Source organism: Coturnix japonica, unplaced genomic scaffold (assembly GCF_054131305.1).
Source record: "Coturnix japonica strain WE unplaced genomic scaffold, WE-NBRP24 Scf060, whole genome shotgun sequence".
In the NCBI taxonomy this organism is placed as follows: domain Eukaryota; kingdom Metazoa; phylum Chordata; class Aves; order Galliformes; family Phasianidae; genus Coturnix; species Coturnix japonica.
This window is the reverse complement of record NW_028188963.1, coordinates 828,726-846,802: the sequence shown is the minus strand read 5'-3', so window position 1 is coordinate 846,802 and position 18,077 is coordinate 828,726. Positions and strand designations below refer to the sequence as shown.

The 18,077-nt window shown below is 52.7% G+C and overlaps 1 protein-coding gene across 1 annotated transcript in view; it reads left to right on the top strand.

Annotated features, from left to right (window-relative positions):
• Nucleotides 1–2,817: 2,817 nt before the first annotated feature.
• The window catches only part of LOC146751944 (B-cell lymphoma 3 protein-like), a 37,873-nt gene continuing 22,613 nt past the window's right edge, over nt 2,818–18,077 (top strand). The window contains exons 1-3 of the mRNA XM_085533375.1: nt 2,818–3,029; nt 11,726–11,834; nt 14,616–14,823. Coding sequence (XP_085389501.1) covers nt 2,944–3,029; nt 11,726–11,834; nt 14,616–14,823 — 403 coding nt within the window. The 5' untranslated portion in view covers nt 2,818–2,943. The remainder of the gene's footprint in view (nt 3,030–11,725; nt 11,835–14,615; nt 14,824–18,077) is intronic.

Here is an 18,077-nt window from a genome sequence, read left to right as displayed (position 1 = left end):
AGAACCCGGAAGTCCTCCTATGGGGGGGGGGAGAAGAGGAAGGACCCCCCCCCCCACGATCTGTACAGGTAAGGAAGAGCTGGGACCCCCCCCAACCTTAATCACCTCCTATGGGGCCCCCCCCTTTGGGACCCCCCCCTTTAACCAACCCCCTATGGGACCCCCCCCTTGGGACCCCCCCCAACCTTAATCACCACCTATGGGACCCCCCCTTGGGACCCCCCCCTTTAACCAAACCCCTATGGGACCCCCCCCTTGGGACCCCCCCCTTGGGGCCCCCCCCCTACCCCTGTAACCAACCCCCTATGGGACCCCCCCCATAACTCCCCCTTAATCACCTCCTATGGGACCCCCCCCCGGGACCACCCCCCCCAACCTGAATCACCTCCTATGGGACCCCCCCTTTGGGACCCCCCCCACCCCTTTAACTAATCCCCTATGGGACCCCCCCCATGACCCCCCCCTCCCCAACCTGAATCACCTCCTATGGGACCCCCCCTTTGGGACCCCCCCCCACCCCTTTAACCAACCCCCTATGGGACCCCCCCTCCCCAATGTTAATCACCACCTATGGGACCCCCCCTTGGAACCCACCCCTACCCCTTTAACCAACCCCTATATCCCCATAGACCCCCCCATAACCCCCCCATATCCCCCTTATCCCCCCTATAAACCCCATAGACCCCCCATACCCCCCATATATCCCCTATAGACCCCCCCATAGACCCCCCATACCCCCCATATATCCCCTATAGACCCCCCCATAGACCCCCCATACCCCCCATATATCCCCTATAGACCCCCCACATAGACCCCCCATATCCCCCATATATCCCCTATAGACCCCCCCATAGACCCCCCTTATCCCCCCTATATCCCCCATAGACCCCCCATATCCCCCCTATATCCCCCATAACCCCCCCTATATCCCCCATAGACCCCCCCATATCCCCCTATATCCCCCCATAGACCCCCCTTATCCCCCATATATCCCCCATAGCCCCCCTATATCCCCATATATCCCCCTATATCCCCCATATCCCCCCTATAAATCCCATAGACCCCCCTATACCCCCCCTATATCCCCCATAAATTCCCCATAACCCCGTATATCCCCCCATATCCCCCATATACCCCCCATATCCCCCTATATCCCCCATAAACCCCCATATATCCCCATAGACCCCCCATAACGCCGTATATCCCCCCCATATCCCCTATCCCCCATATACCCCCCATATCCCCCATAGACCCCCATATCCACCCTATATCCCCATAGACCCCCCATAACCACCCCATATCCCCCCTTATCCCACCCATAACTCCCAATATCCCCCATATCCCCCCTATATCCCCCATATATCCCCCATAGCCCCCCTATATCCCCCCTATATCCCCCATATCCCCACATATCCCCTTATATCCCCCATATCCCCCTATATCCCCCATAAACCCCCATATATCCCCCATAGACCCCCCCATAACCCCGTATATTCCCCCTATATCCCCCATAGACCCCCCTTATCCCCCATATCCCCCCTATATCCCCCATAGACCCCCCTTATCCCCTATATATCCCCCATAGACCCCCCATATCCCCCATATATCCCCCATAGAACCCCCATAGACCCCCCATATCCCCCCTATATCCCCATAAACCCCCATATATCCCCCATAGACCCCCCATAACCCCGTATATTCCCCCTATATCCCCCATATCCCCCTATATCCCCCATAAACCCCCATATCCCCCCTATATCCCCCATATACCCCCCATATCCCCCTATTATCCCCCATAGACCCCCCCATAACCCTGTATATCCCCCCTATATCCCCCATATCCCCCTATATCCCCCTATATACCCCATAGACCCCCATATCCACCCTATATCCCCCATAGCCGCCCTATATTCCCCTATATCCCCCATAGACCCCCCATAGCCCCCCTATATCCCCCATATACCCCCCATATCCCCCCTATATCCCCCATAACCCCCCTATATCCCCCATAGACCCCCCATATACCCCCTATACCCCCCTATATCCCCCATAGACCGCCCCATAACCTCGTATATCCCCCTATATCCCCCATATCCCCCCTATATCCCCCATAGCCCCCCCATATCCCCCCTATATTCCCCATAGATCCCCTTATCCCCCCTATATCCCCCATAAACCCCCCCATAACCCCGTATATCCCCCCATATTCCCCGTATCCCCCCATATCCCCCTATATCCCCCATAAACCCCCATATATCCCCCATAGACCCCCACATAACCCCGTATATTCCCCCTATATCCCCCATATCTCCCCCATATCCCCCCTATATCCCCCATATCCCCCCCATATCCCCCCTATATCCCCCATAACCCCCCTATATCCCCCATAGACCCCCCATATACCCCCTATACCCCCTATATCCCCCCTATATCCCCCCATATACCCCCCATATCCCCCTATATCCCCCATAAACCCCCATATATCCCCATAGACCCCCCCATAACCCCGTATATTCCCCCTATATCCTCCATATCCTCCCCATATCCCCCCTATATCCCCCATATCCCCCCTATATCCACCATATCCCCCCTATATCCCCCATAGACCCCCCCATAACCCCGTATATTCCCCCTATATCCCCCATATCTCCCCCATATCCCCCTATATACCCCATAGACCCCCCCATAACCCCGTATATCCCCCATAGACCCCCCTAAATCCCCCATAGCCCCCCCATAGCCCCCCTATATCCCCCATAGCCCCCCCATAACCCCCCCCCCATCTTTAACCCCCCCCCCCCTTATTTCCAGGCCTGCTGGACGAGCGGCCTGCTGGACGAGCTCCCATTACCTTTATTACCCGGGGCTCCATCGACTTTCATTCCCCCCCCCCCCCCTTATATCTCCTTATTGGGGGGGGGTCCCTTCCCTCGCCCCCCCCCCATGGAAGCTTTGCCCCCCCCCCTCCCCTCAACTCAATTGGCCGCAGCCATCGCAGCCGCCACCCGGCAGGACGAGGATGGGGACACGTAAGTGGGACCCCCCCCCATTTCATTAGACCCCCCCCCATTTCATTAGACCCCCCCCCTTTAATTAGAACCCCCCCATTTAATTAGACCCCCCCCTATTTAATTAGACCCCCCCCTTTAATGGGACACCCCCCATTTAATGGGACCCCCCCCCTATTTAATTAGACCCCCCTATTTAATTAGACCCCCCCCCCATTTAATTAGAACCCCCCCATTTAATTAGACCCTCCCCTATTTAATTAGACCCCCCCCTTCAATGGGACCCCCCATATTTAATTAGACCCCCCCCCCATTTAATTAGACCCCCCCCTATTTAATTAGACCCCCCCTCCCTTTAATGAGACCCCCCCATTAATTAGACCCCCTCCTATTTAATTAGACCCCCCCCTTTAATTAGACCCCCCCCCTTTAATGGGACACCCCCCCTTTAATGGAACCCCCCCCTATTTAATTAGACCCCCCCATTTAATTAGACCCCCCCCTTCAATGGGACCCCCCCCATTAATGAGACCCCCCCATTTAATTAGACCCCCCCCTTTAATGAGACCCCCCCCTATTTAATTAGACCCCCCCCTTTAACGGGACACCCCCCCTTTAATGGGACCCCCCCCTATTTAATTAGACCCCCCCCTTCAATGGGACACCCCCCCTTTAATGGGACCCCTCCCTATTTAATTAGACCCCCCCCCTTTAATTAGACCCTCCCCCATTTAATTAGACCCTCCCCCATTTAATTAGACCCTCCCCTATTTAATTAGACCCCCCCCCCTTTAATTAGACCCCCCCTATTTAATTAGACCCCCCCCATTTAATTAGACCCCCCCCTTTTAATGGGACCCCCCCCCTTCAATGGGACCCCCCCTATTTAATTAACCCCCCCATTAATTAGACCCCCCCCCCCTTTAATGGGACACCCCCCCTTCAATGGGACCCCCCCCCATTAATTAGACCCCCCCCCTTTAATGGGACCCCCCCTATTTAATTAGACCCCCCCTTTTTAATGAGACCCCCCCCATTTTATTAGAGCCCCCCCTTCAATGGGACCCCCCCCACTAATGAGACCCCCCCCATTTAATTAGACCCCCCCCTTTAATGAGAACCCCCCCATTAATTAGACCCCCCCCTCCCTTTAATTAGACCCCCCCCTATTTAATTAGGCCCCCCCCTTCAATGGGACCCCCCCCCATTAATTAGACCCCCCCCTTTAATGGGACACCCCCATTTTATTAGACCCCCCCCTTTAATTAGACCCCCCCCCAATTTAATGAGACCCCCCCATTTAATTAGACCCCCCCCTTCAATGGGACCCCCCCCATTAATGAGACCCCCCCCCATTTAATTAGACCCCCCCTATTTAATTGGACCCCCCCCTTTAATGAGACCCCCCCCCCATTTAATTAGACCCCCCCCTTCAATGGGACCGCCCCTATTTAATTAGACCCCCCCCCTTTAATGGGACACCCCCCTATTTAATTAGACCCCCCCCATTAATTAGACCCCCCCTATTTAACTAGACCCCCCCCTATTTAATTAGATCCTCCCCTTTAATTAGACCCCCCCCAATAATGAGACATCCCCTCCCTTTAATTAGACCCCCCCTGTAATGAGACACCCTCCCACCCCATTAACATCCCCCACTGACCCCATATTGACCCCATTAACTCCCTCCGTTATGGGTCCCCATAGAGACCCCATAGAGACCCCATTAAATCCCCCACAGACCCCATAGAGACCCCATTAACATCCCCCATAGAGACCCCATAGAGACCCCATTAAATCCCCCATAGAGACCCCATAGAGACCCCATTAAATCCCCCACATCCCCCATAGAGACCCCATAGAGACCCCATTAAATCCCCCATAGAGACCCCATAGAGACCCCATTAAATCCCCCATAGAGACCCCATAGAGACCCCATTAACATCCCCCATAGACCCCATAGAGACCCCATTAAATCCCCCATAGAGACCCCATAGAGACCCCATTAAATCCCCCATTAACCCCATTTAAACCCCACTGACCCCATTAAAACCCCATAGACCACATACAGACCCCATTAAAACCCCCATATCCCCTCTATATCCCCCATAGACCCCCCCATAACCCCCTTATATCCCCCTTATCCCCCCCATATCTCCCCTATATCCCCCATAACCCCCCCATATCCCCCCATATCCCCCTATATCCCCCCCAAATCCCCCATATCCCCCCTATATCCCCCCTATATCCCCCCATATCCCCTCTATATCCCTCATATCCCCCCATAGACCCCCCCATAACCCCCCCATATTCCCCATATACCCCCCATATCCCCCCTATATTTCCCCATAACCCCCCCATATCCCCCATATCCCCCCCATATCCCCCTATATCCCCCCTATATCCCCCTTATCTCCCCCATATCCCCCCATATCCCCTCTATATCCCCCATAACCCCCCCATATTCCCCATATATGCCCCATATCCCCCTTTTCCCCCCCTATATCCCCCATATTCCCCTTATCCCCCCTTCATCCCCCCCTTATCCCCCATAGACCCCTATATCCCCCTTATATCCCCCTATATCCCCCATATCCCCCTATATCCCCCCATATCCCCCCTATATCCCCCTTATCTCCCCCATATTCCCCATAGACACCCCATATCCCCCTTATCCCCCTTATATCCCCCCATAGCCCCCCATATTCCCCCTATATCCCCCCCAAATCCCCCATAACCCTCTATATCCCCCCTGTATCCCCCCATATCCCCTCTATATCCCTCATATCCCCCCATAGACCCCCCCATATCCCCCATAACCCCCCCATATTCCCCATAGACCCCCCATATCCCCTTATATCCCCCTTATATCACCCCATATCCCCTCTATATCCCCCATAACCCCCCATATCCCCCCCATATCCCTCCTATATCCCCCATATCCCCCATATCCTCCCCATATCCCCCCTATAATCCCCCATAGACCCCTATATTCCCCCATATCCCCCTATATCACCCCCATATCCCCCCATTTCCCCCTTATCTCCCCTATAACCCCTCCATATCCCCCCTATATCCCCCATATCCCCCCATATCCCCTTATATCCCCCCATAGACCCCACATATCCCCCTTATATCCCCCCCATATCCCCCCATATCCCCTCTATATCCCCCATACCCCCCCCATATTCCCCATATATGCCCCATATCCCCCTTTTCCCCCCCTATATCCCCCATATTCCCCTTATCCCCCCTTCATCCCCCCCTTATCCCCCATAGACCCCTATATCCCCCTATATCCCCCATAGACCCCTATATCCCCCCATATCCCCCTATATCCCCCCTATATCCCCCATATCCCCCCTATATCCCCCTTATCTCCCCCATATCCCCCATAACCCCCCCATATTCCCCCTATATCCCCCCCAAATCCCCCATAACCCTCTATATCCCCCCTATATCCCCCCATATCCCCTCTATATCCCTCATATCCCCCCATAGACCCCCCATATCCCCCATAACCCCCCCATATTCCCCATAGACCCCCCATATCCCCCTTATATCCCCCTTATATTCCCTCTATATCCCCCATAGACCCCCATATCCCCCCTATATCCCCCATATCCTCCCCATATCCCCCCTATAATCCCCCATAGACCCCTATATTCCCCCATATCCCTCTATATCTCCCCTATATCCCCCCTTATGCCCCTTATATCCCCCTTATATCCCCCCATATCCCCCCATATCCCCCTTATCCCCCTTATATCCCCCTATATCCCCCCTATATCCCCCCATATCCCCTCTATATCCCTCATATCCCCCCATAGACCCCCCCATATCTCCCATAGACCCCCCATATCCCCCATATCCCCCCATATCCCCCATAGACCCCCCATATCCCCCATATCCCCCCATATCCCCCCATATCCCCCATAGACCCCCCATATCCCCCATAACTCCCCCATATTCCCCATAGACCCCCCATATCCCCCATATCCTCCCATATCCCCCTATATCCCCCATAGACCCCCCATATCCCCCATAACTCCCCCATATTCCCCATATCCCCCCCATATCCCCCCATATCCCCCCATATCCCCCTATAATCCCCCATAGACCCCCCTCATTCCCCCCTCTGTCGCTTCCAATGTTCCCCCTCCCTCCGTCCGTCGCTCCCCCCCCTGTCCCCCCCCCACCCCACGGGGGAATCCCCCTCTCCTTGGCGGGAACTCCCCACCCCTCGGCTCCGCCCCTATTGGCTGCTTCCTCGTGACGTCACCGCGGAGGCCACGCCCCCTTACGGGAATTTCTCTGCAGTGGGCGGGGCTTCGGCTTGACCGGGAGTAACCCCGGGCGTCCCCATTCATCTTATTGTCCCCATTCATCTTATTGTCCCCATTCATCCTATAGTTCCCATTGACCCCATTGTCCCCATTGACCCCATTGATCCTATTGTCCCCATAGACCCCAATGTCTGCATGGACCCCACTGACCCCAATATCTCCATTGATCCTATTGTTCCCATTGTTCCCATTGACCCCAGTGTCCCCATTGACCCCAATGTCCCCATTGTCCCCATTCATCCTATTGTCCCCATAGACCCCAATGTCCCCATGGACCCCATTGACCCCAATATCCCCATTGCCCCCATGGACCCCATGGACCCCATTGACCCCAATGTCCCCATGGACCCCAATACCCCCGTAGACCCCAATGTCCCCAATGTCCCTATTGACACCATTGTCCCCATTGATCCTATTGCCCCCATTGACCCCAATTTACCCATTGACCCCAATGTCCCCAATGTCCCCATGGACCCCATTGATCCTATTGTCCCCATTCATCCCATTGTCCCCATTCATCCCACTGTCCCCATTCATACTATTGTCCCCATTCATCCCATTGTCCCCATTCATCTTATTGTCCCCATTCATCCCATTGTCCCCATTCATCCCATTGTCCCCATTCATCTTATTGTCCCCATTCATCCTATTGTCCCCATTCATCCCATTGTCCCCATTCATACTATTGTCCCCATTCATACTTATTGTCCCCATTCATCCCATTGTCCCCATTCATCCCATTGTCCCCATTCATCTTATTGTCCCCATTCATCTTATTGTCCCCATTCATCCCATTGTCCCCATTCATCTTATTGTCCCCATTCATCCCATTGTCCCCATTCATCTTATTGTCCCCATTCATCCCATTGTCCCCATTCATCCTATTGTCCCCATTCATCCCATTGTCCCCATTCATCTTATTGTCCCCATTCATCCCACTGTCCCCATTCATACTTATTGTCCCCATTGACTCCAATGTCCCCATTCATCCTATTGTCCCCATTCATCCTATTGTCCCCATTCATCCCACTGTCCCCATTCATCCCATTGTCCCCATTCATCTTATTGTCCCCATTCATCTTATTGTCCCCATTCATCCCATTGTCCCCATTCATCTTATTGTCCCCATTCATCTTATTGTCCCCATTCATCCCATTGTCCCCATTCATACTATTGTCCCCATTCATACTTATTGTCCCCATTGACTCCAATGTCCCCATTCATCCTATTGTCCCCATTGACCCCATTGACCCCAGTGTCCCCATTCATCCTATTGTCCCCTATGTCCCCATTCATACTATTGTTCCCATTGACCCCAATGTCCCCATTCATCCTATTGTCTCCATTGACCCCAATGATCCTATTGTCCCCTATGTCCCCATTGATCCTATTGTTCCCATTGACCCCAGTGTCCCCATGGACCCCATTGATACTATAGTCCCCCATGGACCCCAATACCCCCATAGACCCCAATGTTCCCATGGACCCCATTGACCCCAATATCCCCATTGATCCTATTGTTCCCATTGACCCCAATGTCCCTATTGACCCCATTGACCCCAATGTCCCCATAGACCCCAATGTCCCCATTGACCCCAGTGTCCCCATGGACCCCATTGATCCTATGGTCCCCATTCATCCTATAGTTCCCATTGACCCCATTGTCCCCATGGACCCCATTGATCCTATTGTCCCCAATGTCCCCATGGACCCCAATACCTCCATAGACCCCAATGTCCCCATGGACCCCATTGATCCTATGGTCCCCCATGGACCCCAATACCCCCATAGACCCCAATGTCCCCATGGACCCCATTGACCCCCAGTGTCCCCATTGAGCCCAGTATCCCCATTCATCCTATTGTCCCCATTGACCCCAATGATCCTATTGTCCCCTATGTCCCCATTGATCCTATTGTTCCCATTGACCCCATTGTCGCCATTGACCCCATTGACCCCAGTGTCCCCATGGACCCCATTGTCTCCCATTGACCCCTATGTCCCCATTCATCCTATTGTCCCCTATGTCCCCATTGATCCTATTGTTCCCATTGACCCCAGTGTCCCCAATGTCCCCATTGATCCTATTGTTCCCATTGACCCCAATGTCCCCATTGATCCTATTGACCCCATTGACCCCAATGTCCCCATTGACCCCATTGACCCCAATATCCCCATTGATCCTATTGTTCCCATTGTTCCCATTGACCCCAGTGTCCCCATTCATCCTATTGTCCCCATTGACCCCATTGATCCTATTGTCCCCTATGTCCCCATTGATCCTATTGCCCCCATTGACCCCATTGATCCCATGGACCCCAGTGTCCCCATGGAACCCCATTGCCCCCCAATGTCCCCATTGCCCCCATTGCTTCCCCCTGGTCCCCATTGATCCTATTGTCTCCATTGACCCCATTGTCCCCATGGACCCCAATACCCCCATAGACCCCAATGTCCCCATTGACCCCAATGTCCCCATTGATCCCATTGTCCCCATTCATACTATTGTCCCCATTGACCCCATGGACCCCAATGTCCCCATTGATCTTACAGTTCCCATTAACCCCAATGTCCCCATAGACCCCAATGTCCCCATGGACCCCATTGACCCCAATGTCCCCATTGATCTTATAGTCCCCATTAACCCCAATGTCCCTATTGACCCCATTGTCCCCCCATAACCCCATTCCCCCCCAATGCCCCCCTGACCCCTATGACCCCCCGTGACCTCTTGTGACCTCATGTCACCTCATGACCCCATGACCCCTGTGACCCCATGTGACCCCACTGACCCCATGACCCCTTGTGACCCCGTGACCCCATGTGACCCCATGACCCCATGTGACCCCCTGAACCCATGTGACCCCCTGACCCCTTGTGACTCCATGTGACCCCACTGACCCCATGACCCCTTGTGACCCCCTGACCCCATGTGACCCCGTGACCCCATGTGACCCCATGACCCCCTTGTGACCCCATGACCCCATGTAACCTCGTGACCCCATGTGACCCCATGTGACCCCCCTGGCCCCATGACCCCATGTGACCCCCGGTGACCCCCTGACCCCTTGTGACCCCATGACCCCATGTGACCCTCGGTAACCCCATGACCCCATGTGACCCCCTGACCACTTGTGACCCCCGGTGACCCCCCGTGACCCCATGACCCCTTGTGACCCCGGTGACCCCCCCTGACCCCATGACCCCCCCCTTGTGACCCCATGTGACCCCATGTGACCACCCTGACCCCATGTGACCCCATGTGACCCCCTGACCCCTTGTGACCACATGTGACCCCCCAGTGACCCCATGACCCCTTGTGACCCCCTGACCCCTTGTGACCCCTTGTGACCCCCAGTGACCCCCCGGTGACCCCATGACCCCATGCGACCCCATGACCCCATGTGACCCCCCTTACCCCATGACCCCTTGTGACCCCATGACCCCATGTGACCCCATGACCCCTTGTGACCCCATGTGACCCCATGTGACCCCATGAACCCATGACCCCCTGTGACCCCATGACCCCCTGTGACCCCCTGACCCCATGTGACCCCATGACCCCTTGTGACCCCATGACCCCATGTGACCCCATGACCCCTTGTGACCCCATGTGACCCCATGTGACCCCATGTGACCCCATGTGACCCCATGAACCCATGACCCCCTGTGACCCCATGACCCCCTGTGACCCCCTGACCCCATGTGACCCCATGACCCCTTGTGACCCCATGTGACCCCCCCTCACCCCCCAACCCCTTGTGACCCCCGGTGACCCCCATGACCCCTTGTAACCCCATGACCCCATGTGACCCCATGACCCCTTGTGACCCCCGGTGACCCCCTTGACCCCCTGACCCCATGTGACCCCATGACCCCTTGTTACCCCATGACCCCATGTGACCCCCTGACCCCCTGACCCCTTGTGACCCCTGGTGACCCCCGGTGACCCCATGACCCCATGTGACCCCCTGACCCCCCGGTGACGCCATGACCCCGTGTGACCCCGTGTGACCCCATGACCTCCTGTGACCTCATGACCCCCGGTGACCTTGTGTGACCCCATGACCCCTTGTGACCCCATGTGACCCCCTGACCCCATGACCCCCTGGTGACCCCATGACCCCGTGTGACCCCATGTGACCCCATGACCCCATGTGACCCCATGTGACCCCGTGACCCCATGTGACCCCCTGACCCCATGTGACCCCATGACCCCTTGTGACCCCCCTGACCCCATGTGACCCCCCTGACCCCATGACCCCATGTGACCCCATATGACCCCGTGACCCCATGTGACCCCATGACCCCATGTGACCCCCTGACCCCATGTGACCCCGTGTGACCCCGTGACCCCGTGTGCCCCGTCAGCGCTCTGCACATCGCGGTGGCTCACGGTTCGGTTCCTGTGACCCGGCTCCTCCTCGCTCTGTTCATGAAGGGACGGTGCAACATCGACGTCTACAACAGGATGAGACAGGTACAAACAGGGACACATAGGGACACATAGGGACATATAGACCCCATAGACCCCATAGACTCCATAGGGACACATAGACCCCATAGAGACTCATAGAGACCCATAGGGACCCATAGGGACCCATAGAGACCCATATATCCCCCCTAAAACCATATCCCCCATATATCTCCCCATATCCCCCCATACACCCCCATATATCCCCCCATATCCACCTCCTAACCCCATATATCCCCCCATATCCCCCCATACCCCCCCCATATCCCCCCGTATCCCCCCATACACCCCTATATCCCCCCATATCCCCCCATACCCCCCCCATATCCCCCCATAACCCCCTATATCCCCCCATACCCCCCCCATATCCCCCCATATCCCCCCATATCCCCCTATATCCCCCTATATAACCCTATATCCTATTGCAGACCCCCCTGCACCTGGCTGTCATTACCGGTCACCCCGCTCTGGTCCGCCTCCTATTGACTCACGGCTCCTGCCCTTCCGTCCCCATATATCCCCCCATAACCCCATATCCCCCCATAGGGACACATAGGGACACATAGGGACACATAGAGACCCATAGAGACCCATAGGGACACATAGGGACCCATAGAGACCAATAGGGACCCATAGAGACCCATAGGGACCCCATAGACCCCATAGGGACACATAGGGACACATAGGGGCACATAGACCCCATAGAGACCCATAGGGACCCATAGAGACCCATAGAGACCCATAGGGACCCATAGAGACCCATAGGTACCCATAGAGACCCATAGGGACCCCATAGACCCCATAGGGACACATAGACCCCATAGGGACACATAGAGACCCATAGAGACCCATAGGGACCCATAGAGACCCATAGAGACCCATAGAGACCCATAGGGACCCATAGGGACCCATATATCCCCCCTAACCCCCTATATCCTATTGCAGACCCCCCTCCACCTGGCCGTCATTACGGGTCACCCGGTCCTTGTCCGCCTCCTATTGACTCACGGCTCCTGCCCTTCCGTCCCCATATATCCCCCCATATCCCCCTATAGGGACACATAGACCCCATAGGGACCCCATAGAGACCCATAGGGACACATAGGGACCCATAGAGACCCATAGGGACCCATAGAGACACATAGGGACCCATAGAGACCCATAGGGACCCCATAGAGACCCATAGGGACCCATAGAGACCCATAGAGACCCATAGGGACCCATAGAGACCCATAGGTACCCATAGAGACCCATAGGGACCCCATAGAGACCCATAGAGACCCATAGAGACCCATAGGGACCCATAGGGACACATACAGACCCCATAGGGACCCCATAGACCCCATAGGGACACATAGGGACACATAGGGACCCCATAGAGACCCATATATCCCCCCTAACCCCATATATCCCCCCATATATCCCCCCATAGGGACACATACAGACCCCATAGACCCCATAGGGACACATAGGGACACATAGGGACCCCATAGGGACCCCATAGACCCCATAGACCCCATAGGGACACATAGAAGACCCATATCCCCCCTAACCCCATATATCCCCCCCATATATCCCCCCATAGGGACACATAGACCCCATAGGGACCCCATAGGGACCCATAGAGACCCCATAGAGACCCATAGGGACCCATAGAGACCCAGAGAGACCCATAGGGACCCATAGGGACCCATAGAGACCCATATATCCCCCCTAACCCCATATATCCCCCCATATATCCCCCCATATCCTCCCATAGGGACACATAGGGACCCATAGAGACCCCATAGACCCCATAGGGACACATAGGGACCCATAGGGACACATAGAAGACCCATATCCCCCCTAACCCCATATATCCCCCCATATATACCCCCATAGGGAGACATAGACCCCATAGGGACACATAGAGACCCCATAGACCCCATAGGGACCCCTATATCCCCCCATATCCCCCCATATCCCCCCATATCCCCCCCATATCCCCCCATATCCCCCCATATAACCCCTATATCCTATTGCAGACCCCCCTTCACCTGGCCGTCATTACGGGTCACCCGGTCCTGGTCCGCCTCCTATTGACTCACGGTTCCTGCCCTTCCGTCCCCATATATCCCCCCATATCCCCCCATAGGGACACATAGACCCCATAGGGACCCCATAGGGACCCCATAGACCCCATAGGGACACATAGGGACACATAGGGACACATAGACCCCATATTGACACATACAGACCCCATAGACCCGATAGGGACCCCATAGACCCCATAGGGACACATAGGGACACATAGGGACACATAGGGGCACATAGACCCCATAGGGACCCCATAGACCCCATAGGGACACATACAGACCCCATAGACCCCATAGGGACCCCATAGACCCCATAGGGACACATACAGACCCCATAGACCCCATAGGGACCCCATAGACCCCATAGGGACACATAGGGACCCCATAGACCCCATAGGGACCCTATAGGGACACATAAGGACTCATAGGGACACACAGAAGACCCATATCTCCCCATATTCCCCATATCCCCCCATATCCCCCATATCTTTCATATCCCCCATATCCCCCTATAAGAACCCCATATCCCCCCATAACCCCATATCCCCCCTAACCCCATATCCCCGTAACCCCATATCCCCCTATAAGAACCCCATATCCCCCATATACCCCCCCACAACCCCATAACAACATATCCTCCATAACCCCATAACCCCATATCCCCTATATACCCCCCCATAACCCCATACCCACCCCATACCCTTTATTGCAGACCCCCCTGCACCTGGCCGTCATTACGGGTCACCCGGTCCTTGTCCGCCTCCTATTGACTCACGGTTCCTGCCCTTCCGTCCCCGACCGCTTGGGGCGCTGTGCTGCACATCTGGCCTGTCAGGGGGGGGCGGGGCGAGCAGAGTGTCTGAAGGAGCTGCTGAGGGGGGGGGCGGCGAAAGGCATCATGGGAGCCAGGGACTATGAGGGTGAGTGGGGGGTTATGGGTTATATGGGGTTATATGGGGTTATATGGGGTTATATGGGGTTATATGGGGTTATATGGGGTTATATGGGGTTATATGGGATATATGGGGTTATATGGGGTTATATGGGTTATATGGGGTTATATGGGGTTATATGGGGTTATATGGGTTATATGGGGTTATATGGGGTTATATGGGGTTATATGGGGTTATAGGGGTGCTATGGGGTTATATGGGGTTATATGGGGTTATATGGGGTTATATGGGGTTATATGGGGTTATATGGGGTTATATGGGGTTATATGGGGATATATGGGGTTATATGGGGTTATATGGGGTTATATGGGTTATATGGGGTTATATGGGGTTATATGGGGTTATATGGGGTTATATGGGGTTATATGGGGTTATATGGGTTATATGGGGTTATATGGGGTTATATGGGGTTATATGGGGTTATATGGGGATATATGGGGTTATATGGGGTTATATGGGGTTATATGGGGTTATATGGGGTTATATGGGGTTATATGGGGTTATATGGGATATATGGGGTTATATGGGGTTATATGGGGTTATATGGGGGTATATGGGGTTATATGGGGGTATATGGGGTTATATGGGGTTATATGGGGTTATATGGGGTTATATGGGGTTATATGGGGTTATATGGGTTATATGGGGTTATATGGGGTTATATGGGGTTATATGGGTTATATGGGGTTATATGGGGTTATATGGGGTTATATGGGGTTATATGGGTTATATGGGGTTATATGGGGTTATATGGGTTATATGGGGTTATATGGGGTTATATGGGGTTATATGGGGGTATATGGGGTTATATGGGGTTATATGGGGTTATATGGGGTTATATGGGGTTATATGGGGTTATATGGGGGTATATGGGGTTATATGGGGTTATATGGGGGTATATGGGGTTATATGGGTTATATGGGGTTATATGGGGTTATATGGGGTTATATGGGGTTATATGGGATTATATGGGGTTATATGGGGTTATATGGGTTATATGGGGTTATATGGGGTTATATGGGGTTATATGGGGTTATATGGGGTTATATGGGGTTATATGGGGGTATATGGGGTTATATGGGGTTATATGGGGTTATATGGGGTTATGGGTTATATGGGGTTATATGGGGTTATATGGGGTTATATGGGGTTATATGGGGTTATATGGGGTTATATGGGTTATATGGGGGGATATGGGGTTATATGGGATATATGGGGTTATATGGGGGTATATGGGGTTATATGGGGTTATATGGGGTTATATGGGGTTATATGGGGTTATATGGGGTTATATGGGGTTATATGGGTTATATGGGGTTATATGGGGTTATATGGGGTTATATGGGGTTATATGGGGTTATATGGGTTATATGGGGTTATATGGGGTTATGGGTTATATGGGGTTATATGGGGTTATATGGGGTTATATGGGGTTATATGGGGTTATATGGGGTTATATGGGTTATATGGGGTTATATGGGGTTATGGGTTATATGGGGTTATATGGGGTTATATGGGGTTATATGGGGTTATATGGGGTTATATGGGGTTATATGGGTTATATGGGGTTATATGGGGTTATATGGGGTTATATGGGGTTATATGGGTTATATGGGGTTATATGGGTTATATGGGGTTATATGGGATATATGGGGTTATATGGGGTTATATGGGGTCTGTATTGGGTTATATGGGGTTATATGGGTTATATGGGGTTATATGGGGTTATATGGGGTTATATGGGGTTATATGGGGTATATGGGGTTATATGGGGTTATATGGGGTTATATGGGTTATATGGGGTTATATGGGGTTATATGGGGTTATGGGGTTAAATGGGGTTATATGGGGTTATATGGGGTTATATGGGGTTATATGGGGTTATGGGGTTATATGGGGTTATATGGGGTTATATGGGGTTATATGGGGTTATATGGGGTTATATGGGGTTATGGGGTTATATGGGGTTATATGGGTTATATGGGGTTATATGGGTTATATGGGGGGATATGGGGTTATATGGGATATATGGGGTTATATGGGGGTATATGGGGTTATATGGGGTTATATGGGGTTATATGGGGGGATATGGGGTTATATGGGGTTATATGGGGTTATATGGGGTTATATGGGGTTATATGGGGGGATATGGGGTTATATGGGGTTATATGGGGTTATATGGGTTATATGGGGTTATATGGGGTTATATGGGGTTATGGGTTATATGGGGTTATATGGGGTTATATGGGGTTATATGGGGTTATATGGGGTTATATGGGGTTATATGGGGTTATATGGGGTTATATGGGGTTATATGGGGTTATATGGGTTATATGGGGTTATATGGGTTATATGGGGTTATATGGGATATATGGGGTTATATGGGGTTATATGGGGTCTGTATTGGGTTATATGGGGTTATATGGGTTATATGGGGTTATATGGGGTTATATGGGTTATATGGGGTTATATGGGGTTATATGGGGTTATATGGGGTTATATGGGGGTTATATGGGTTATATGGGGTTATATGGGGTTATATGGGTTATATGGGGTTATATGGGGTTATATGGGGTTATATGGGGTTATATGGGGTTATATGGGGTTATATGGGGTTATATGGGTTATATGGGGTTATATGGGGTTATATGGGGTTATATGGGGGTATATGGGGTTATATGGGGTTATATGGGGTTATATGGGGTTATATGGGGTTATATGGGGTTATATGGGTTATATGGGGTTATATGGGGTTATATGGGTTATATGGGGTTATATGGGGTTATATGGGGTTATATGGGATATATGGGGTTATATGGGGTTATATGGGGTTATATGGGGTTATATGGGGTTATATGGGTTATATGGGGTTATATGGGGTTATATGGGGTTATATGGGGTTATATGGGGTTATATGGGTTATATGGGGTTATATGGGGTTATATGGGGGTATATGGGGTTATATGGGGTTATATGGGGTTATATGGGGGTATATGGGGTTATATGGGGTTATATGGGGGTATATGGGGTTATATGGGGTTATATGGGGTTATATGGGGTTATATGGGGTTATATGGGGTTATATGGGGTTATATGGGTTATATGGGGTTATATGGGGTTATATGGGGTTATATGGGTTATATGGGGTTATATGGGGTTATATGGGGTTATATGGGGTTATATGGGATTATATGGGGTTATATGGGGTTATATGGGGTTAT